Genomic DNA, 24,697 nt, shown 5'->3' with positions numbered 1-24,697 from the left:
TGCAATTCAGTTTAACAATAATAGGTTTGGTGTCATCCCCAGCACTCCTCTGGCCATCCCTACGCCACTGGTGCCAAACCAGAGCATTGATGGCTCCCTGCTTCTCAACACCTTGGGCCCATTCATGAAGATAGCACCTCTGAACAACCTGCAGGTGGCTGTGAAAAACAACACTGATGTCTTCTACTTCAGCTGCCTCATCCCACTCAACGTGCTTTTTGGTAGAAGACAGCAAAATGGAGTGCCAGGTCTTCCTTGCAACACGGAAGGATATTCCCAATGAAAATGAACTTCAGTTTCAGATTAAGGGATGTCATTTAAATGCTGACACTGTTTTCAGCAAGTTGCAAAACAACAATGTTGATCCTATTGCCAAGACGAATGTGGAAGGGCAGGACATTCTGTATCAATCCCTGAAGCTCACTAATGGCATTTGGATTTTGGCCAAGCTCTGTAGCCCAGCCAGGAAACCCCAGTTACACGCTGTCGCTGAAGTGCAGAGCTCCTGACGTCTCCCAGTACATCTTTCAGGTCTACAACAGCGTTTTGAAAAACTAATAGACTGGCCCGGTGCCCTCCAGCCACCCTGTCATTGGTGCAAGCCAAGAACTCTTAACTGGAAGAAACTGTATTGCCATGTACAATCTGAAGCCAAAAATACTGAGGCCACGCACCAAGGTAGTGACTAGTCTAACCTGTACTAACATTAGGGCACAATCTGTTGGATAGTTTTAGCTTCTTGTGAACATTTGTAACCACTGCTTCAATCACTTCCCACCTCTTGCCACCTGCTGCTGTATGTCCTTACTTGTGGGCTTCTCCATCCTGTGCCAGTGGCTGGCATTTTTGACTGTCATTTGATATTTTGTAATCAAGAGCTCACTTCAAAGGCAGCAAAAGACAAATATTAAAGCAAAGCAAAGTGTCATTGAAAATAAAATCAGGTTATTTGTTGTTATTTTTCTACTCAGTTGTTTGAGTATATTATGTATTTTATATATTAGATATGTTTTTTCAAATATTTCTTCCCATTTTGTTGGTACACTCTTCTCTCTGTAAATTGTTTCCTTTGCTGTTCAAACCTTTATAGTTTTTTTAAAAATAATTTCCCTGGAAACTATGCAATCTTTTTTTAAAAAATTAATTTATTTTATTTTATTTATTTTTGGCTGCGTTGGGTCTTCATTGCTGGGCCTGGGCTTTCTCTAGTTGCAGCGAGCAGGGCCTTCTCATTGAGGTGGCTTCTCTTGTTGCGGAGCATGGGCTCTAGGCACACAGGCTTCAGTAGTTGCGGTGTGTGGGTTCAGTAGTTGTGGTGCACGGGCTTAGTTGCTCTGTAGCATGTGGGATCTCCCCAGCCCAGTGCTCAAACCCGTGTCCCCTGCATTGGCAGGCAGATTTTTTTTTTTTAACATCTTTATTGGAGTATAATTGCTTTACAGTGGTGTGTTAGTTTCTGCTTTATAACAAAGTGAATCAGCTATACATATACATATGTTCCCATATCTCCTCCCTCTTGCATCTCCCTCCCTCCCACCCTCCCTATCCCACCCCTCTAGGTGGACACAAAGCACCGAGCTGATCTCCCTGTGCTATGCAGCTGCTTCCCACTAGCTATCTATTTTACATTTGGTAGTGTATATATGTCCATGCCACTCTCTCACTTCGTCCCGGCTTACCCTTCCCCCTCCCCGTGTCCTGAAGTCCATTCTCTACATCTGCATCTTTACTCCTGTCCTGCCCCTAGGTTCTTCAGAACCTTTTTTTTTTTTTTTTAGATTCCATATATTGTGTTAGCATACGGTATTTGTTTTTCTCTTTCTGACTTACTTCACTCTGTATGACAGACTCTAGGTCCATCCACCTCACTGCAAATAACTCAATTTTGTTTCTTTTTATGGCTGAGTAATATTCCATTGTATATATGTGCCACATCTTCTTCATCCAGTCATCTGTCGATGGACACTTAGGTTGCTTCCATGTGGCAGGTGGATTCTTAACCACTGAGCCACCAGGGAAGTCCAAACCTTTATAGTTTAATGAAATCTATTTTTCAATTTTATTTATTTATTTTTTGCTTTTGTTGCCTGTGCTTTTGGGGTCATATCCAAAACTACATTGCCCATACATACCACTGTCAAGAAGTTTTTTTTTTCCCCTATATCTTCTTCTATTAATTTTACAGTTTCAGATCTTATATTTAATTCTCTAAACCACTTTGAATTAATTTTTGTATATAGTGTGAGATATGGGTCTAATTTCTTCCCTATGCTTGTGAATATTCAGTTTCCCACTAAATTACTGAAGAGAGGATCATTTCCTCATTGTATATTCCTGGCACTTTTGTCAAAGATCAATGGATTGTAAATATGTGGATTTATTTCTGAGGTCTGTATTTCATTCTGTTGTTCTATATGTCTGTTTTTATACTGCTACCATACTGCTTTGATTACTATGCTTTTGTAGTATGGTTTGAAATTATGAAGCATGATGCCTTCAGCTTTGCCCTTTGTGCTCAAGATTGCTTTGGATATTTTGGGTTTTTTAAGGTTCCATATGAATTTTAAGATTTCTTTTTCTATTTTCTGGGGAAAGTGTCTTCAGAATTTTGACATGAATTGCATTAACTCTGTAGATTGCTTTGGGTAATATGAACATTTTAACAATATTAATTTATTCAGTCCGTTAACATGGGCGATCTTTCCATTTATTTGCATCTTCTTCAAATTCTTTCATCAATATTTTATAGTTTTCAGCGTACGGGTCTTTCACATTCTTGGTTAACTTTATTCATAAGTATTTTATTCTTTTGGGTGCTATTGTAAATGGGACTTGTTTAACCTTTTCTGATAGTTTCTGTTGTTAGTGTATAAAGACACAAATGATTTTTGTATGTTGATTTTGTATCCTGCAGCTTTATTTATTTATTAGTTTGAACAGTTTTTTGGAGGTGGCATGTTTAGGGTTTTGTAGATATAAAAACATGTCATCTGCAAACAGAGAAAATTTAGCTTTAATTTTATGATTAGGATTTATTTTCTTTATTTTTATTGCCTACTTGTTCTTGTTAGGAATTCCAGTACTATGTTGAATAGAAAAGGCAAGAATAGGTAACCATGTCTTGGTCCAAAACTTAGAAGAAATGCTTTCATGATTCATAATTCAATATACTGTTAGCTTTGGCTTGTCATATGACTTTTAATGTGTTGAGGTATATTCCTTCTATAACTAATTTCTTGACAGTAATTTTCATGAAATGAAGTTGGATTTTGTCAAATAATTTTTCTGTATCTATTAATATGACCATATTTTCCCTTTATTTTCTTAACGTGATGTAACACATTTATTGATTTGCATATATTGAGCCATCCTGCATCCAGGCATAAATCCCACTTGATCATGGTGAATGATCCTTTTAATGTGCTGTTGAACTTAGTTTGCCAGTATTTTGAGTATATTTCATCTATGTTTTTCAGGGATATTGATCTGTACTTTTCTCCTAGTGCCCTCATCTGGTTTTGATATTGGAGTAATGCCTCATAAGATGGTTTGAAAGTGTTCCCTCCTCTTTAAATTTTTGGAAGTATTTAAGAAGTCTTAGCCTTAATTTCTCTTTAAATATTTGGCATAATTCACCAGTAAAACCACCTGGTCCTGGGATTTTATTTATTGAGAGGTTTTTCAGTACTGTTTCATTCTCTTTACTCATTACTGGTCTATTCAGATGTTCTATTTCTAAACTACTTAGTCTTGGTAGGTTGTATGTTTCTAGGAGTTTGTCCATTTTTTTTGTATGTAATTCGAGTTGTTTGCATATGATTGTTAATACTTAGTAGTCTCTTATTGTCCTTTGTATTTCTGTGGCATCAGTGTAATGGTTTTATATATATATTATGTATGTATATATACTCTCTTTTTCTTAGTTATTCTAACAGTTTGTCAATTTTATCTTTTTCCAAAAAAACTCCTTAATATTATTATCTTTCTACTATATATGTGGTCTTTATTACTTTTTAAAAAAAATTTATTGGAGTATAGTTGATTTACAATGTTGTGTTAGTTTCATGTGTACAGTAAAGTGAATCAGTTATACACATATATATATCTACTCTTTTTAACATTCTTTTCCCATATAGGTCATTACAGAATAATGAGTGGAGTTTCCTGTGCTATGCAGCAGGTCCTTCTATTAGTTTTATAACTGCTAATCCTTATTATTTATTTCATTCTGCCAATATTGGTCTTAGTTTGTTCTTTTTATAGTTCCTTTTGTTGTAAAGTTAGGTTCTTTAGTTGAGATTTTTTTTCAGAGACAAAAGATTTTATTACTTATGGCACAGCAAGCGTGAGCATAATATTGTATTGGTTCTCCCTCCCCAACCAGTTCCAACAGGGATGACACAGAGGGATCCAGTTGGGTGTTATGTGTACTCAGTTGTGTTACACTGATGAACTCCACTGAGTTTGAGGACTCCATTGCTTTTAAAATGAGAGGTTAGCAAGCTTACTGCTTGTCTGAGGGAGACACATTACCTCCCTCCTCAAGGCTGTTTGTTACAAACACACTCCCAAGAAATGGCTCCGTTAAAATGCTGTCAGGCATGCATTCCTTTTCTTTTTTTTTTTTATTTGAAGAATAGTTGACATACAATAGTATGTTAGTTTCAGATGTACAACATAATGACTCAGCATTTAAGTTTATTACAAAATAATCACCATGATGAATTTAGTAACCGTCTGTCCCCATCCACAGTTATTGCAATATCATGAACCATATTCTTTGTTCTGTATATTAAATTTTTGTCAATTTTTATTTTATAACTGGAATTTTGTACTTCTTATGCCCCTTCACCTGTCTTGTCCAACACCCACTCACCTCCCCTCTTGCAACCACCAATTTTTTAACTGTGTCTGTAAGACTGGTTTTGTTGTGTTTGTTTTGTTTTTAGATTACACATATAAGTGAGATCATGTGGTATTTGTCTTTTTCTATGTGACTTACTTCACTTAACATAATACTCTCTAGGTCCATTCATGTTGTCGCAAATGGCAAGATTTCATCTTTTTATGACTGAGTAATATATATATAACAATATATATATCTATATATGTGTATGTATATGTGTGTATGTGTATATGTGTATCTATATGTGTATAGGTGTACATAAATATGTATATGTGTGTATATATATGTATATCACTTTTTTATCAATTTATCGTTGAACATTTAGGTTGCTACCATATATTGGCTATTGTAAGTTATGTTGCAATGACCATAGTGCACATATATGTATATATATATATATATAAAACATATGAACAATGTGCATATATCTCTTTAAATTAGTTTTTTGCTTGGTTTTGTTTTCTTTGGATAAATAACCTAAAGTGGAATTCCTAAATCCCATGGTAGCTTTATTTTTTTTTAAGTTTTCAGAGCCCTCCATAATGTTTTCAATAGTGGCTGCACTGATTTACATTCTTAGCAACAATGCAGGTGAGTTTTTTCTACATATCCTCAGCAACACTTAATTGTTGTCATATTGATGATAGCCATTCTGACAACTGTAAGGTGATACCTTGTTGTGGTTTTGATTTGCGTTACCCTGATGATTAGTGATGTTGAGCATGTTTCCATGTGCCTTTTGGCCATCTGTATTTTTGTTTTTTTTTTGCAAAATGTGTATTCAGCTCCTCTACCCAATTATTTTTATTTTTATTTAATTTATTTTTTAAAATTCCTGTTTATTTACAATGTTAGTTTCAGGTGTACAGCATAGTGATACAGTATTTTTTTTTTACAGATTATACATGATTAAAAGTTATTACAGATAATGGCTATAATTCCCTGTCCTATACAATATATCTTTGTTGCTTATCTACTTTATACATAGTAGTTTGTACCTCTTACTCCTATACCCCTACTTTGCCCGTCACCCCTTACATGTCCCCACTGGTAACCACTAGTTTGTTTATATATCTGTGAGTCTGTTTCTCTTGTGCATATACATTCATTTGTATTATTTTTAGATTCCACATATAAATAATATCACACAGTATTTGTCTTTCTCTGACTTACTTCATTAAGCATAATATTCTCTAGGTCCATCCATATTGCTGCAAATGGCAGAATTTCATTCTTTTTATGGCTGTCTAATATTCCACTGTACATATATACCGTATCTTCTTTATCCATTTGTCTATTCATGGGCATTTGGGTTGCTTTCATATCTTGGCCATTGTCAAGAATGCTGCTATGGACATTGGGGTCTATGTATCTTTTTGAATTAGTGTTTTTATTTTTTCCTAGATATGTATCCAGGAGAGTTACTGATGGATCATATGGTAGTTCTATTTTTAGCTTTTTGAGGAACCTCCATACTATTTTCCATAGTGCCTACAGTTGACAATCCTACCAACAGTGTACAGGGGTTCACTTTTCTCCACATCCTCTCCAAAATTTATTTGTAGACATTTTGATAACAGCTATTTTGACAGGTGTGAGGTTAATATCTCATTGTTGTTTTGAATTCAACTTCTCTAATAGTTAATGATGCTGAGCATCTTTTCATGTGCTTTTTAGCCATCCATATGTCTTCTTTGGAAGGATGTCTGTTCATGTCTTCTGCTCATTATTGATTGTGTTGTTTGTTGTTTATTTGTTTTTTGATATTGAGTTGTATGAGCCATTTATATATTTTGGATATTAATCCTTTGTCAGTCATATCATTTGCAAATATTTTTTTCCATTGTGCACTTTGAATTTTTATTTTGTTGATGGTTTTCATTGCTGTGCAAAAGCTCTTAAGTTTATTTAGGTCCCATTTATTTACTTTTGCTTTTATTCCTTTCGCCTTAGAGGCCAGATCCAAAAATATATTGCTACAATTTAAGTGTGTTCTGCCTATGTTTTCTCTTAGGAGTTTTATGGTTTGGTTTATTACATTTAGATCCTTAATCCATTTTGAATTTATATTTGTGTATGGTGTGAGGAAATGTTCTAATTTCATGATTTTACATGTAGCTGTCCAGTTTTACCACTTATTGAAGAAACTGTCTTTTCTCTAGTGAGTATTCTTGCCTCCTCTGTAGTAGATTTATTCACCATAAGTGTGTGGGTTCCTTTCTGGGCTCTCTATTCTATTCCATTGGTCTATGTGTCTGTTTTTGTTATTATTGTAGCTTTGTAGTCAGGGAGCATGCTCTCTCCAGCTTTGGTCTTTTTTCTCAGGATTGCTTTGACAATGTGGGTATTTTGTGGTTCTATATTTATTTTAGGCTTATCTGTTCTAGTTCTGTGAAAAATGTCATGGGTATTTTGATGGGGATAGCTTTAACTCTATAGGTTGCTTTGAGTCATATGGCTATTTTAAAAAGATTAATTCTTCCAATCCAAGAGCATGGGATATCTTTTCATTTATCTATGTCATCTTCAATTTCCTTCATCAATGTCTTATAATTTTCAGTATATAAATCTTTCACCTCCATGGTTAAATTTATTCCTAGGCATTTTATTATTTTTAATATAATCATAAATGTTTTTGCCTTAATTTCTCTGATAGTTTGTTATTAGTGCAGGGAAAAACAATGGATTTCTGTGTATTAATTGTATATACTTCAAATTTACTGAATTTATTTATCCTAATTTGTTGGTGAAACCTTTAGGGTTTTCTTTACATATTATCACGTCATCTGCGAACAGTGACAGTTTTACGTCCTTGACAAATTAGATCCCATTTTTTATTTTTATTTTTGTCTTCTTGCTGTGGCTAGGACTATTAATACTGTGTTGAATAAAAGTGGTGAGAGGAGAGATCCTTGGCATGCTCCTGTTCTTAGAGGAAATTCTCTCAGCTTTTAGCCATTGAGTATGATGTTAGCTCTGATTTTGTCGTACATGCCCTTTATTATAGAAATGTATGTTGCCTTTATACCCACTTTGCTGAGAGTTTTTATCATAAATCAAAATTTGAATTTTGTTGAATTTTGCCATATGCTTTTTGCTGGAGGTATGAAGATGGTCATGTGATTTTATCCTTTGTTCTGCTAATCTGGTCTGTCACTTAAATGATTTGCATATATTGAATCGTTCCTGCATTGGCAAGATAAATCCCATTTGATCATGGTGTATGGTTCTTGTAATATATTGTTGAATTCAGTTCACTAATATTTTGTTGAGGATTTTTGCATCTAAGTTCACCAGGGCTTTTCACCTGTAATTTACTTTTTTTGATAGTGTCTTTATCTGGTTTTCATCTATGGGTGATCCTGGCCTCAGAAAATAAGTCTGGAAACAATACGTCTTCAATTTTGGGGGATAGTTTGAGAAGGATAGATGTTAACTTTCCTTTGAATGTTTGGTAGAATTTATGAGTGAAGCCACCTGGTGCTGCACTTCTGTTTAGTGGGAGTTTTTCGATTACTGATTCAATTTCATTTCTAGTAATTGCTATGTTTAGATTTTTTATTTATTCCTGATTCAGTCTTGGAAGATTGATGTTTCTGGGAATTTATCCACTTCTTCTAGGTTGTCCAATTTATTGGTGTATAATTGTTTGTAGTAATCTCATGATACTTTGGATTCCTGTGGTGTCTCTTGTGACTTCATCTCTTTCATTGCTGATTTATTTGGACCCTCTCTCTTTAACAAAAAAAGTACTACTTTTGTCTTTTATTCTTCACAGAAGCTTAAGAAGTGTTTGATCTACTACCCTTACTATATGTATACTTTTTCAGTGAGATTTTTACTTTTGTGTGTTTTCTTGTTACTAATTAGTGACACTTCTTTTAAGCTTAAGTAAATTCCTTCAACATTTCTTATAACGCTGCTTTATTAGTGATGAACTCATTTAGCTTTTGCTAGTATGGGAAACCTTTTTTTAAAAAAAAATTCATTTATTTATTTATTTATTTATGGCTGCCTTTGTTCTTCGTTGCTGTGCACGGGCTTTCTCTAGTTGCAGTGAGTGTGGCTATTCTTCGTTGCGGTGCACGGGCTTCTCATTACAGTGGCTTCTTTTGTTGTGAAGCACAGGTCCTAGGTGCGTGGGCTTCAGTAGTTGTGGCCCACGGGCTTCAGCAGTTGTGGCACACGGCCTTAGTAGTTGTGGCTCGTGGGCTCTAGAGCACAGGCTCAGTAGTTGTGGCGCACTGGCTTAGTTGCTCCGCGGCATGTGGGATCTTCCCGGACCAGGGATCGAACCTGTGTCCCCTGCATTGGCAGGTGGATTCTTAACCACTGCGCCACCAGGGAAGTGCCAAGTATAGGAAACTTGTGATCTCTCCTTCAATTCTGAATTGTAATCTTGCTGGTAGAGTATTCTCTTTGTAGGCTTTTTTCCTTTTAGCCCATTGAATATATCCTGTCATTCCTTCCTGGTCTGCAAAGTCTGCTGAAAAGTCAGCAGATAGTCTTACAGGAATACCTTGCACATAACTAGTTGCTTTTATTTCACTGCTCCTATGATCTCTCTTTATCTTTAATTTTTGATACTTTAACTATAACGTGTCTTGATGTGGGCCTGTTTGTCTTCATCTTGTTTGGGACTCTGTGTTTCCTGGACCTGGATGTCTGTTTCCTTCCCCCAGTTAGGAAAGTTATCAGTTATTATATCCTCTAACAAGTTCTCTGTCCCTTTCTCCCTTCTTCTCTTTCTGGGACCCCTAGAATGCTCGTGTTAACATTCTTGATGTTGCCTCAGAGGTCCCATTACCTATTGTCTTAATTCTTTTTTCTTCTTGCTACTCAGCTTGGGTGATTTTTCACTACTCTGTCTTCCAGATCACTGATCTGTTCTTCTGTATTATATAATCTAATGTTGCTTCCCTCTAGAGTGAGTGTTTGTGTGTGTGTGTGTGTGTGTGTTTTAATCTCAGTTATTTTATTTTTCAGCTGTTTGGGTTTTTTTTATATTTTATTACTCTTTGTTGAAGTTTTCACTATGTCCATCTATTCTTCTGACTTGAGTGAGCATCTTTGGAATCACTACCTTGAACACTTTTTTTGGTGGGGGGGGTAGAATGCTTATCTCTGTTTTATCTAGTTCTTCTTCTGATGTTGTGTCTTGTTACTTCATTTGTAACATATTCCTCTATTTCCTTATGTTTCCTAATTCTCTGTGCCTTTCTATTCATTAGCTCCAGTTCATTACCTTTCCTGGTCTTGGAGAAGTGGCCTTATACAGGAGATGGCCTAAAGGGCCCAGCAGCACATTCTCCTGTGGCCAGCAGAGCCAGATGTTCCAGGGGTGTCCCCTCTCTGGGCTTCATACACCTTTCTGTTCTGGCAGAGCCAACTACTGTGGACAAGCTGGCAGGTGGGGTTGGACATTGACCTAAACTGACGTGAGGCCCAGCATGATGTGATTGCCGTGGGCGCTGGTAGGAAAGGCACACCTCCATCAGGGGTGGCTGTGTGGCGCTCCAGGTGCACAAGCAGACAGGGTAGGCCCCCAGTGTGTCTGGTTGCGAGGCCTGGTGGTGCAGAAGTGCTGTAGGCATGGTGGTTGATGGGGCAGGCCTTTGATACTAATCAGTTAGAGGGAAGACTCTAAAATGTTGCCTGCCAATGTCTCAGTTCCTAGCAAGAGTCCCAGCTGCCTCTTGCCTTCCCAAGAAGCTCTCCGAGATGAGCAAGTAGGTCTGACCCAGGTGTCTTTCAAACCACCAGCACTGCACAGGGACTAAGAACATGTGAGATTTCATGGGCGCCCTATGAGAGCAAAGTCTCAGTTTCCTTTAGCCTCCAGCTCTCCTGAAAGTAAGCCCTGCAGGTTTTCAAAGCCAGACCCGCCGTGTTCTTTTCTTCCCAATGCAGGAACCCTGGGCTGAACAGCCTAATGGAGGGCTCAGACCTTGCCCTCCTTGTGGAGGACCTATGCAGTTGTGATATCTTCAACTGTGGGTCACTGTGCTGGAGGTGTGGGTTCTAACTAGACTGTGTTGCCAATCCTCCTACCCGCCTTGTGGTTTCTCCTTCTTTATATCTTTAGTTGTGGAAAATTTTCTCTGCTAGTCTTCACGTCATTACAGAGGTAATTTCTGTGTAAGCTGTAATTTGGGTGTGTCCGTGGGAGGAGGTGAGCTCAGTATCTTCCTACTCTATCATCTTGATCCCCTCTCAAGAACTTTTTAAAAATATATTCATTTATAACTGTAAATACAACTCTTTGCACTGAATTGTTTTTTCTGTATTCCATAAGTTTATGTACTTTGTGTTTCCAATTTTGTTTGCTTTATGTTTTTTATTTCCCTTTTGATTTATTCTTGTATGCATTGGCTCTTCAGAAGCTTGATGTTCAATTTCTAAGTGTTCCTGAATTTTCAGTTATTCTTCTTAATATTGAATTTCAGCTTCATACCGTTGTGGTTGGAAAAGTTACTTGATACGATTTCAATCTTCTTGGATTTTTGAAGACTTCTTTTGTGGCTTAACATTTGATCTATCCTAGGAAATGTTCTATGTGTACTTAAGAAGAATGGAAATTTTGCTGCTGTTGAGTGGCATGTATTATATATGTCTGTCAGGTTCACTTGATATCAAGTGTGTGTTCAAGTTCAATGTTTTCTGAATGATAATCTGTCCGGATGATCTATACAGTGTTGAAAGTTGGGTATGGACATTTCTTATCATTATTTCATTTCTGCACATTTTCCCCTTTATATGTGTTAATACTTTCTTTATATGTTTAGAGGCTCCAATGCTGGATACATACATATTTATAATTGTCATAATTTCTTGATGAATTAATCACTTTATCATTATATGATAACCTTTGTTTCTGTGAGAGGTTTGACTTAAAGTCTTTTTTGCCTGATAATAGACTAGTCAGGTAATTATCATTTGCATGAAATATCTTTTTTCCAGTCATTCAGTTTTATCCTACGTATGGCCTTAAAGTTCACACGAATCTCTTGTACACAGTATATAATTGATCTTTTTTTAATCCACTCAGCCACCGTATGGATTTTTAAAATTGAAGTATAGTTGATTTACAATACTACATTAGTCTCAAGGCTACAACATATTGATTTTTTTTAAAATTAACTTATTTATTTATTTATGGCTGTGTTGGGTCTTCGTTTCTGTGCAAGGGCTTTCTCTAGTTGCGGCGAGCGGGGGCCACTCTTCATCGCGGTGCGCGGGCCTCTCACTATTACGGCCTCTCTTGTTGCGGAGCACAGGCTCCAGATGTGCAGGCTCAGTAGTTGTGGCTCACGGGCCTAGTTGCACCGCGGCATGTGGGATCTTCCCAGACCAGGGCTCAAACCCGTGTCCCCTGCATTGGCAGGCAGACTCTCAACCACTGCGCCACCAGGGAAGCCCAACATATTGATTTAATATTTTTATAGATTGTGCTCCATTTAAAGATATTACAAAATAATGGCTATATTTCCCTGGGTTGTACAATATATCCTAATTTGTTTATTTTCTACATAGGGGTATTGGATTAAGAGAAACAAACTACTATCATTCCCTCCCCCCTTCACTCTCCCCACCAGTAACCACTAATTTATTCTCTGAGTCTATTCCTATTTTGTTGTATACATTCCTTTCTTGCATTTCTTAGATTCCACATACAAGGGAGAACATAGAGCATTTGTCTCTAACTTATTTCACTAGATATAATACATTCTAGGCCCATCCATGTTGTTGCAAGTGGCAGAATTTGATTCTATTTAATGGCTGAGTAATGGTCTATTGTGTATACATCTTCTTTACCCATTCATCTGTTGATAGACATTTAGTTTGCTTCCATATTGTGGCAATTGGAAATAATGCTACTATGAACATTGGGGTGCATGTATCCTGTCAAATTGGTGTTTTCATTTTCTTTGGACAAATACCCAGCAGTGTAATTGTTGGCAAATATGATAGTTCTACTTTTAGTTTTTTCAGGACCTCCATATTGTTTTCATAGTGGGTGTACCAATTTACAATCCTACCAACAGTGTACTAGGGTTCCCTTTTCTCCATATCCTCAATAACATTTGTTATTTGTAGACTTTTGGATAATAGCCATTTTGACAGGTGTGACGTGATGTCTCGTGGGTTTCTTTTTGGCCATTCAATAAAATTTTGTTTACAAAAGAAGATGGTGGGCTGGATGTGATCTGCAGGTTTAGTTTGCTAATGCCTGGTACAGATTAATTTGAGGAGAATAAATACCTTTACAATGTTAATTATTGCTTATTTTTTTCAGGTTGACATTTAATGACCTGTAATAGATTTTTAAAATTTTCTCCCTAAAGGATATTTGAAGTCTGTGAGTCTCCTTCTGTTTTGTAAATTAGTTCATTTCTATCTTTTTTTTAGATGCCACATAAAAGTGATATCGTATGATATTTGTCTTTCTCTATCTGACTTACTTAGTATTATCATCTCTAGTTCCATCCACGTTACTGCAAATGGCATTATTTCATTCTTTTTTTATGGCTGAGTAATATTCAGTTGTCTGTATGTACCACTTCTTTAGCCATTCATCTGTCAATGGACATTTTGGTTGATTCCACGTCTTGGCTATTGTAAATAGTGCTGCAGTGAACGTTGGGGACCATGTGTCCTTTCAAATTCTGGTTTTCTCCTGATATACGCCCAGGAGTGGGACTGCCAGATCATATACTAGCTCTATTTTTAGTTTTTTAAGGAACCTCCGTACTCTTCTTGATAGTGGCTGTTACCAGGTTACGTTCCACTAACAGCATAGGAAGGTACCCTTTTCTCCAGGTCCTCTGCAGCATTTATTGTTTGTAGACTTTTTGATGATGGCCATTCTGACTGGTGGGAGGTGATAACTCGTTGTAGTTTTGATTTGCATGTCTCTAATAATTAGTGATGTTGAACATCTTTTCATGTGCTTTTTTTTAAAAAAAAAACAGTGTGAGTAAAATTTACCTGATGAAATTGGCCTTTTGAAAGTCTGCCCTGTTTTGAATTGTTTTTCCATTACCTAACCCAGGACATTTATTGGGGGCACCTGTCATTTACAACCCTGAAGTCTTTGTGAATATTAAAGGGCCCAAAAGCACTGGTTTTAAACTTGCCTTTACAGTAAATGGCCACAAGGTGGAAGGATTTCTTCATACCCAACTCTGGTTCCTGGGGCACAAGAACCACAGTGAAACTTGAGTTCCTGGGTTATAAAATAGAGTGGAATGTGCCAGAAAAAAACACCCCAAAACTTGTCTCATTACTTCTTGTTTTTTTTTTATATTTAATTTTTATTTTTATTGGAGTAAAGTTTATTTACAATGCTGTGTTTTGTAGGTGTACAGCAAGTTGATTCAGTTATACATATACATATATCCATTCTTTTTCAGATTGTGTACCCATATAGGATATTACAGAGTGTTGAGCAGAGTTCCCTGATCTATACAGTTAGTCCCTGGTGATTATCTATTTGATTTGTATTAGTGTGTATATGTTAATCCCAACCTCCTAATTTATTCCTTCCCCCGACCAGTCCGCTTTGTTAACTGTAAGTTTGTTTTCTAAGTCTTTGAGTCTGCTTCTCTTTTGCAAATTAGTTCACTTTTTATCACTTACTAGATTCCACCTATAAGTGATATCATATGATATTTGTCTTTCTCTGACTTACTTCACTTAGTATGATCATCTCTAGGTTGACCCATGTTGCTACAAATGGCAGTATTTCATTATTATTATTTTTTTTATAATTTTTTTAAAGGAATTCCTTTATTTTTATTATTTATTTATTTATTTATTTTTGGCTGTGTTGGATCTTCGTTTCTGCGCGAGGGCTCTCTCCAGTTGCGGCAAGCGGGGGCCACTCTTCATCGCGGTGCGCGGGCCTCTCACCACCGCGGCCTCTCTTGTTGCGGAGCACAGGCTCCAGACGCGCAGGCTCAGTAATTGTGGCTCACGGGCCCAGTTGCTCCGCGGCATGTGGGATCCTCCCAGACCAGGGCTCGAACCCGTGTCCCCTGCATTGGCAGGCGGATTCTCAACCACTGCGCCACCAGGGAAGCCCATCATTATTTTTTTATGGCTGAATAATATTCTGTCGTGCTCATGCGCCACTTCTTCTTTAGCCATTCATCTGTTGATGAACATTTTGGTTGATTCCACGTCTTGGCTACTGTAAATAGTGCTGCAGTGAATGTTGGGGAGCAAGTGTCTTTTCAAATCCTGGTTTTCTCTGGCTATGTGCCCAGGAGTGGGACTGCCGGATCATAGGTAGCTTGATTTTTAGCTTGTTAAGGAACCTCCATAGTGGCTGTGACCAGTTTACATTCCCACCAACAGCACAGGAGGTTCCCTATCCAGCATTGTTTGCAGACTTTTTTGTTTGTTTGTTTGCAGACTTTTTGATGATGGCCATTCTGACAGGTGCAATGTGATACCTCCTTGTAGTTTTGACTTACATGTCTCTCATAATTAGTGATGTTTAACGTCTTTGCACGTGCTTTTTTTTTTTTTTACAGTGTGAGTAATATTTACCTGTTGAAATTGGCTTCTTCAAAGTCTGTCCTCTTTTGAATTGATTTTCGATTGCCTGCCCCAAGACATTTCTTCCGGGCAAGTTCATTTACAGCCCCGCAGTACTTGTGAGTGCTATATGCCCAGAAGCACTGGTTTTTAACTTGCTGTTATGGAAAACGGCCACAAGGCGGCAGCATTTCTTCATGACCAACTCTGGTTACTCAGGCAACCAGAGCTTTTGTGGGATTCACGTTCCTGGGTTGTAAATTAGAGTCAACTATACCAGAACAAACACCCAAAAGCTTGCGTCTCATTACTTATTTTTTAATTTTAATTTAATTTAATTTTTATTTTTTGTTGGAGTAATGTTGATTTACAATGTTGTGTTCCTTGTAGGTGAACATCAACTTCTTCAGTTCTACATATACATATGTCTATTCATTTTTGAATTCTTATCCCACATAGGTTATTACAGAATGTTGAGCAGAGTTCCCTGTGCTATACAGTAGTTCTTTTTGATTACCTATTTTATATGTCTTAGTATGTATATTTAATCCCAACTACCTAATTTATCCCTTTACCCCACCTTTCCTCTTTGGTAAACATAAATATGTTTTCAAAGTCTGTGAGTCTGTCTTTTGTAAATCAGCTCATTGGTATTAATTTTTAGATTCCACCTATAAGTGATATCATATGATATTTGTCTTTCTCTATCTGACTTACTTCACACAGATGGACCTAGGGATGATTATACTATGTTGCTGCAAATGGCATTATTTCAGTCTATTTTATGGCTGAATATGACTATATTCTATAGTCTCTCTGTACACTTCTTTATTGATTCATCTGTCGATAGACATTTTGGTTGCTTCCATGCCTTGGCTGTTGTAACTAGTGTGGCAGTGAACGTTGGGGTGCATGTTTTTTGAATTCTGGTTTTCTCCAGGTATATGCCCAGGAGTGGGACTGCCAGGTCATATGCTAGCTCTATTTTTAGCTTGTTAAGGAACCTTCATACTGTTCTCCACAGTGGCTCTGACCAGTTTACAGTCCCACCAACAGTGTAGGAGGCTTGCCTTTTCTCCACACCCTTGCCAGCATTTACAGTTCGTAGACTTTTTGTTGATGGCCATTCTGGCTGGTGCGAGGTGATACCTCATTGAGATTTCGATTTGCGTGTCTCTAATAATTAGCTATGTTGAACAAATTTTCACGTGCTTTTTTTTTTTTTTTAATGGTGAGAGTAAAATTTACCTATTGAAATTAGCATCTTGAAAGGCTGCCCTCTTTGACTTCTTTTTCAATTACCTACCCCAGGACATTTCTTGAGGGCAGGTGTCATTTATAGCCCCGGAGTGCTTGTGAATATGAAGTGCCTAAATGACCTGGTTTTTAACTTGCTGTTAAAGAAAATGACCACAGCGTGGTGGAAGGATTTCTTCATGCCCAACACTGGTTACTGGGGCAACCAGAGCCTTAGTTGCACTCCTCTGTGTGTTGTAAATTACAGGGGAATTAACCAGAACATACACCCAAATGCCTGTGATAATCGCTTCTTGTTTTTGTTTTTAATTTAATTTTTGTTTCTTTCCTGGAGTAAAGTTTAATTACAATGTTGTGATTTGTAGGTGTACAGCAAGTTGATTCAGTTATACATATACATTTATCTATCCTTTTCCTGATTCTGTTCCCAATAGGTTATTAAAGAGTGTCGAGTAGAGTTCCCTGAACTATAAAGTTGGTCCCTGTTGATTAGCTATTTCGTTTGTATTAGTGTGTTTACGTACATCTCAACGTCCTAATTTATCCCTTCCCCCCAACATTCTCCTTTGGCAACCATAAGTTGTTTTTCTAAATCTGTGTCTGTTTCTCTTTTACAAATTAGTTCCTTGGTATCACTTATTTGATTCTACCACTAAGTGATATCATGTGACATTTTTTTGTCTCTGTGTGACTACTTCACTTAGTGTGATCATCTCTAGGTCTATCCACGTTGCTGCTATGGCATTATTTCATTCTTTTTCATGGCGAATAATATTCATTTGTCTCTATGTACCACTTCTTCTTTATTGATTCATCTGTCGATGGACATTTTGGTTGCTTCCATGCCTTGGCTGTTGTAACTAGTGTGGCAGTGAACGTTGGGGTGCATGTTTTTCAAATTCTGGTTTTCTCCTGATACACGCCCAGGAGTGGGACTGCCGGATCATACGGTAGCTCTATTTTTAGCTTGTTAAGGAACCGCCATACTGTTCTCCCTAGTGGCTGTGACCCGTTTACATTCCCACCAACAGTGTAGGAGGGTTCCCTTTTCTCCACTCCCTCGCTTGCATTTACAGTTTGTAGACTTTTTGGTGATGGCCATTCTAACTGGTGCAAGGTGATACCTCTTTGTAGTTTTGATTTGCACATCTCTAATAACTAACAATGTTGAACATCTTTTCATGTGTTTTTTTTTTTTCAAATGGTGAGAGTAAAACTTACCTTTTGAATTGGCATCTTCAAAGGCTGCCCTCTTTAACTTCTTTTTCCGTTAGCTACCACAGGACATTTCTTGAGGGCAGGTGGCATTTACAGCCCTGGAATCCTTGAGAGTATTAACTGCCCAAATGACCTGATTTTTAACTTGCTGTTGCAGAAAATGACCACAAGGTGGCCGGATTTCTTCATGCCCAACCCTGGTTATTGGGGCAACCAGAACCTTAGTTGCACTCCTCTGTGCATTGTAAACTAGACCAGAATTAGCCAGAACAGACACCCATATGCTTGTGACCATTGCTTCTTATTTTTTATTAATTTTTAAAATTTCTTACTGGAGTAAAGTTTATTGACATGTTTTGTAGGTGTAGTTGATTCAGTTATACGTGTACATATATCTATTATTTTTCAGTTCCGTTCTCATACAGGTTATTACAGAGTGTTGAGTGGAGTTTCTTGAGCTATACTGTTGGTTATCTATTTGGTTTGTTTTAGTGTGTATATGTTATTCCCAGCCTCCTAAATTATCCCTTCACCCCACCATTCCCCTTTGATAACCGTAAGCTTGTTTTCTAAGTCTCTGCATCTGTTTCTCTTTTTGAAATTAGTTCACTGGTATCACTTATTACTCTGGTTACTTCGGGAAACACAGCTTCATTGGAATTCGTGTTCCTGAGTTGTAAATTAGAGTCGCATATGCCAAAACAGACACCCAAAAGCTTGTGTCTCATCTCTTCCTTTTTAAAATTTTAATTTAATTTTTATTGTCATTGGAGTAACATTTATTTACAGTGTTGTGTTTGTTGTAGGTGAACATCAACTTCTTTACTTCTACATATACATATGTCTATTCAACTTCTAATTCTTTTCCCACATAGGTTATTACAGAGAGTTGAGAACAGTTCTCTGTGCTATACCATAGGTTCTGGTTGATTATCTATTTTATATGTCTTAGTATGTATATTTAATCCCAAACTAGTAATTTATCCCATTCTCCCACCTTTCCTCTTTAGTAACCATAAGTTAATTTTCAAAGTCTTTGAGTCTGTTTCTCTCTTGACATTAGTTCATTGGTATCACTTTTTAGAGTCCACCTATAAGGGATATCATATGATATTTGTCCTGCTCTGTCTGACTTACTTCACTTAGTATGATCGTCTGAGATCCATCCGTATTGCTGCAAGTGGCATGAGTTCCTTCATTTTTATGGCTGAATAATATTCTATTGTGTCTATGTACCAGTTCTTCTCTATCCATTCATCTGTTGATGGACATTTTGGTTGATTCCATGTCTTGGCTATTGTAAATAGTGCTACAGTGAATGTTGGGGTGAAAGTTTTTCAAATTCTGGTTTTCACTGTTTATACGCCCAGGTGCGGGACAATGGAATGTTACTCAGCCGTTAAAAAAAAAAAAAAAAGAAATAATGCCAGTTGAAGCAACACGGGCGGACTTAGGGATGATCATACTAAGTGAAGTAAGTCAGAAAGGAAAGAGAAATATCACATGATGTGACTTAAAGGTGGAAACCAGACATTAATACAAAGGAACCAATTTACAAAACATACACGGCCTCACAGACTTAGAAAACAAACGTATGGATACCAAAGTGGAAAGGTGGTGGAAAGGGACAAATGAGGTATAGCATGTTTAGCATGTTCCCCATAATATATGTGAAATCAATAATCAACAAAGACCTACTGTATGCCACAGGAAACTCTACCCAACACTCTTTAATAAACTATATGGGAAAAGAATCGGAAAAAAAACCAGATATATTTCTATGTAAAACTGAATCAACTTGCTGAACACCTAAAACAACACAACATTGTTAATCAATCTACTCCAATATAAAATAAAACAAATTAAAAAACGAAATGCCTCCTGCGTCCCTCTCAGGCCTCGGTGACCTGCGCTTGTGTTGCATCTCTAGACTCTCAGCCAGCATGGGTCCCAAGGATGGACTGACCTGGGACAGAGGGAGCTGGGAAGGATGGTGCAGCAAATGACCCCTCCTTGGACCTGTAGTGCCTGGTCCTGACTGCAGGAGACCACAATCTCCAGATCCAGGTGGGCACTCCTACCCCTAAACCAAGCCCAGTGCACCCAAAGGACGGTGGACTCTCTAGGCTGGAAGAGCTCTGAAAAGTCAGCTGGTCTCCAGGTCTCCTGCTGGTGAGTTTCCCACCTCTAGCCTCCTTCCTTACAGTCTCCCCACCTCCAGAGGACAGCTCCCTCTGCAGTATGGTGTCCCAGGGGTTGGAATTTGCCCGGGGGTGAAGTGTAAGGGCAAAGAATTAATGAGACGAGACTCCTTAGGTTGTTTCTCTTTCTCTTTTTTTCTTTTTCTTTTTTTTTTTTTTGGCCACGTGGCATGGGCAATCCAATTTTCCAGACCAGAAATTGAACCCGAGCCCCTATACTGGAAGATCAGAGTGTTAACCACTGGACCGCCAGGAAAGTCTCCTTGGTTGATTGTTCAGCCCCATACCACTCGAATTTACACCCAGAAACACAACTTTCTCTCAGGTTCTTGTTGCGAGAATAACCAGCTTTGGGGATGAAGAAATCCTGCCACCTTGTGGCCGATACCGCAACGACAGCTTTAAAACCAGTGCTTATGAGCACTTCATATTCACAAAGCCTGGGGGGCTGTAAATGACACCTGCCCTCAAGAAATGTCCTTGGGTAGGAAATGGAAAAAGAATTTAGAACTCTGACGACTGTGAAGAAGCCAATTTAAAGAGGTAACTTCTACGAAGAAGCCAATTTAAAGAGGTAACTTCTACACACACCAATAAAAGAAAAAAAAAAAAAAGCACAAGTCAAGGTGCTTACCATCCCTACTTATGAGAGAACTGGATATCAAAACTACAAGGAGGTATCACCTCGGACCAGTCACAGTGGCCATCACCAAAAAGTCTACAAACAGTAAGAGCCGGAGAGAGCGTGGAGAAAAGGGAACCTGCCTACGCTGCTGGTGGAAAAGGAAACTGGTAGCTGCCACGATAAACAGCAGTATGGAGGTTCCTTAAAAAATTAATAATAAAGAGACCAGATGATCCAGCAATCCCACTCCTTTGGAGATACCCAGAGAAAACCAGCATTCGGAAACACCCACCTACCCCAACGGCCATAGCATCCGTATTTTCAATGGCCAAGACATGGAAGCAAAGAAAATGTTCACAGACCAATGAATGGACAAAGATGATGGAGTACGTATAGACAATGGACTATTGCTCAGCCATAAAAATTGAAATAATGCCACTTCCAGCAACACGGATGGACTTAGAAGTGATCATACTAAGTGGAGTAAGTCAGAAAAGAAAGAGAAATATCACATGATATCACTTATAGGTCTAATTCAAACACTGATACAAAGGAATCAATTTATAAAACAATATCCGGCTTATAGACTTAGAAAACAAACATGTGTTTACCAAAGGGGAAAGGTAGCAGAAAGGGACAAATGAGAAGGTGGGATTAGCATATATGCCGGAATATATATGAAATTGATAATCAACAAGGACCTACTGTTTAGCACAGGTAACTCTACCCAACACTCTTTAATAACCTATATTGAGAAGAATAGGAAAAAAGAACATATATATGTCTATGTGCAACTGAATCAACCTGCTGAACACCTAAACCAACACAATATTGTAAATCAACTAAATTGCAGTATAAAATAAAAATTACATTTAAAAAAATGCCTCGTACGTTCCCCTCAGGCCTCAGTGACCTGGGCTGCTGTCCCATCCCTAGAATATGAGCAGGCTTGGGTCCCAAGGCTGTACTGACCTAGGACAGAGGGACCTGGGAAGGATGGTGCAGCAATTGAGCCCTCCTTGGACCTGTAGTGCCTGGTCCCATCTGCGTGGGACCACCATCTTCAGATCCAGGTGGGCACTCCTACCCCTAACGAAGCCCCATCCCCCCAAAGGATGGTGGACTCTTCGGGCCGGAAGAGCTCTGAAAAGTTACCTGGTCTCCACGTCTCCTGCTGGTAAGGTTCCCACCTCTAGCCTCCTTCCTTACAGTCTCCCCACCTCCAGAGGACAGCTCCCTCTGCATAGTGGTTTTCCAGGAGTTGGGATTTGTCTGGGGGTGAAGCGTGAGGTTGAAGTAATGAGACAGAACTATTTGGTGGTCTTGTTTTGTTTTTTTTCTTTTTGAACTCCACATCCTTCTATTCCACTGTCTTGTTTCAATGTGTATATGATGTTTTTTGCCTTTTTTCTTCTACTTCAGGAAATCAAGTTATCAATGCCTGAAGGAGATTGACCAGAGGTGGAAGGACATAGCAGATCTCCAGATCATCACACAGACATCAGCACCACAGAACCCCTAAAGTCCAGTACGTGTAGAAGCAAAAGAGGGGACAAACTGCCTCAAAAGGGATATTAGTCATGTATACTCCCTGCAAGAGTACATCAAAGGGCTTGTTTCCACTGATGTTGACAAGAGACGCTACAAAGGCACTTTACGTTTTCTATATAAGAGAAGAAAAATTATTACATTGGCTTCGTAATTTATTTCCCCCTGACCATCATTGAGGATGGGTGTCTCTTCATATGTAAAATGATCATTTTTCTTTTACAGTGAAATTTAATTTCATAGGTTCCAAATATTTTTGTTTGCTTCTATTTTTTTCTCTTGATTGAGAGGCAATTCAAATATACTTTATATTTGTGGTGTTTTCTCCCACATCCTTCCAAACCAATTACTGTGCACACAGTCACTAAAAAATTTGTCAAGGAACTTGTTTTCACAGGTCATCCATCACTCAAGACACTTGGTATGAGGGCCATCTGCCATGCACAGCCTTACATCAAGAGCTCTGTACTGAGCTCTTTGCTCTCCACTTGTGGACCAGTTAAAGGACAGGATGAGGATATCACTAAACCTCACAACCTACACCGAAGCACATCGGTCAATGCTCAAACATCATTGCCAAGCTGACAGACAACAGGCCTGGGAGCTTCTCCTGTGATGTTCCCCAGCTTGCCACCAAGACATTTGGTCTGGACCATGTCACCAACCACAGAGCACAACTCAAATGTCCTGAAGTAGACTCAATGTGCAGACCAGAGAATGTCAAACGTAAATGTGACCGGGACTCCAAACTCAGGCAGCAGGTAAGAGATCTGCCTGGGTCTCCATCCAATTTTGCTAGAACCTCCCCTCCAACCTCCCCTCTCCCACCATAAAAGTAAGACTCAGGTCCTTTTTATCCTCTGAGGATACTCAGAGACCTGATCTGTGGAATTATCCACAGCCTTTATCCTCTTCCCAGTACAACTGGACTTAGATTCACACAGGCACACCAAATGACCATAAGGACACCTGCCCCAATGCTAAGCATTGACTCCCAGCCTCTACCCAACTCACCTCACCTGAGCCCAATCCAGGCCTGCACTGTCCCCCAACCTCCACCATCTACGCATGTTCCAGACCAACCTCTCAGAATTGTCTTCATGATGAGACAAGGGATGCGGGGAGGGCCCCAGGTTCAGAACACCTTTCATTTCATCCTAAGAAGCCTTCTCCTACAAGTCAGATGTTTCACCTCTTAGAGGAACCTGGGTGATACCCGTGTCCCAGTCCGTGTTCTCCAGGAGGACCTTCTGGTCTCCTCCTCTGAGGGGAGTGACCCGCCCTGCCCCAAGGCACCGAAGACTCAGCCTCCAGGCTAACGAGTCTTGGAGGCGACTACTGGAGTAAAAGAAAGAAGAAAGGAGCAGAATTTGTCTCATGAACTAGCACTTCCCCAGCTGTGGTTTATGTACAAATTTCAGAACACCAAATAATATTGAGACTTGCACAGCCCATTTCATGTAATGTTATGAATTGTGTAAATTTAACTTATGTGTTAAATGGAGGTTACCAAACTGTCATATGAAGTACTTAGTAAATTTTTAAAAATTTAAATTGTTTGCTGATCCTTTTACAATATATGTCATTATGCTGTACACCCACCATTTCTACAGTACTGTATGTCAATAATATCTCAATAGAACTGAAAGAAAAATAAAGGAAAATATTAGTAAATTAATAAGAAACTGAGTCAACACATTGGAAAACATTGTTATAATGTCAGTAGGAAACTATTAATTAACATTGATTTGTCTTCAGTGTGCAAGTGACTGGAATTTGGGAAACTGGATAGAATAGACACCTATGTAGGGATGAAAAGTCTGCATTTTTTAAGCTGAGGCTTTCCTGAAACTAGAAGTTTTGTCTACGAGGGAGAGTCCTACTTAAAACCATAATAGAGGATATTGTCTTCATCTTGTAAATTTTGGTTATTAAAAATCATGGGAAATGATATTTAGGTAGTTTCTTCATGATAATGAGATCCTCTCAATGTGATATATTGTACAGATATTTTCACTTCCAGTCATCTCTTGTAAGGTTTTTTTTTTTTTGTCACCAAGTTTTATTTACTTGAGTATAAAAGGGACCTTAGTAGTCTCAGTGTAGTCTATGTCCCTGAATTGTGTTTAGATTTCAGACTTTTAGGCATAACTCAGGCCTCCTGAAACAGAAACAGCATTTTAACAATATTTTTAGGTGACTTACATGCAGTTTTTTTTTTTTTTTTTACTATGTAGGGCAAGTGTCCTTATTCTCACTTTGACAGCAAACTTGAATAACATGGTGATCTTTAAAAAATACTGATGCCCAGAAATACTACTTTACTGAATCCTTTTAAGTCCTAGGCATGGGAATTTTTAAAAGTTTTCCAATAATGATGCGAGGCAAAGTCTAAGAAAC

At 38.2% G+C, this 24,697-nt stretch overlaps 1 protein-coding gene across 3 annotated transcripts in view; it reads left to right on the top strand.

Moving 5' to 3' along the window:
* Positions 1 to 24,456, top strand: part of LOC309627723 (uncharacterized protein) — a 75,657-nt gene extending 51,201 nt beyond the window's left edge. For all 3 annotated transcript variants that reach the window (XR_014243927.1, XR_014243928.1, XM_082389874.1), the window contains one exon: positions 22,172 to 24,456. Coding sequence is in view for 1 of the 3 variants with exons in the window: in XM_082389874.1 (XP_082246000.1) it covers positions 22,172 to 22,271 (100 nt within the window). In the remaining 2 variants the exon portion in view is untranslated. The remainder of the gene's footprint in view (positions 1 to 22,171) is intronic.
* The last annotated feature ends 241 nt before the right edge of the window (positions 24,457 to 24,697 follow it).

Source organism: Balaenoptera borealis (genome assembly GCF_965194805.1).
Source record: "Balaenoptera borealis genome assembly, chromosome: 4".
Taxonomy (NCBI): domain Eukaryota; kingdom Metazoa; phylum Chordata; class Mammalia; order Artiodactyla; family Balaenopteridae; genus Balaenoptera; species Balaenoptera borealis.
This window is presented reverse-complemented; position numbering and strand designations above follow the sequence as displayed.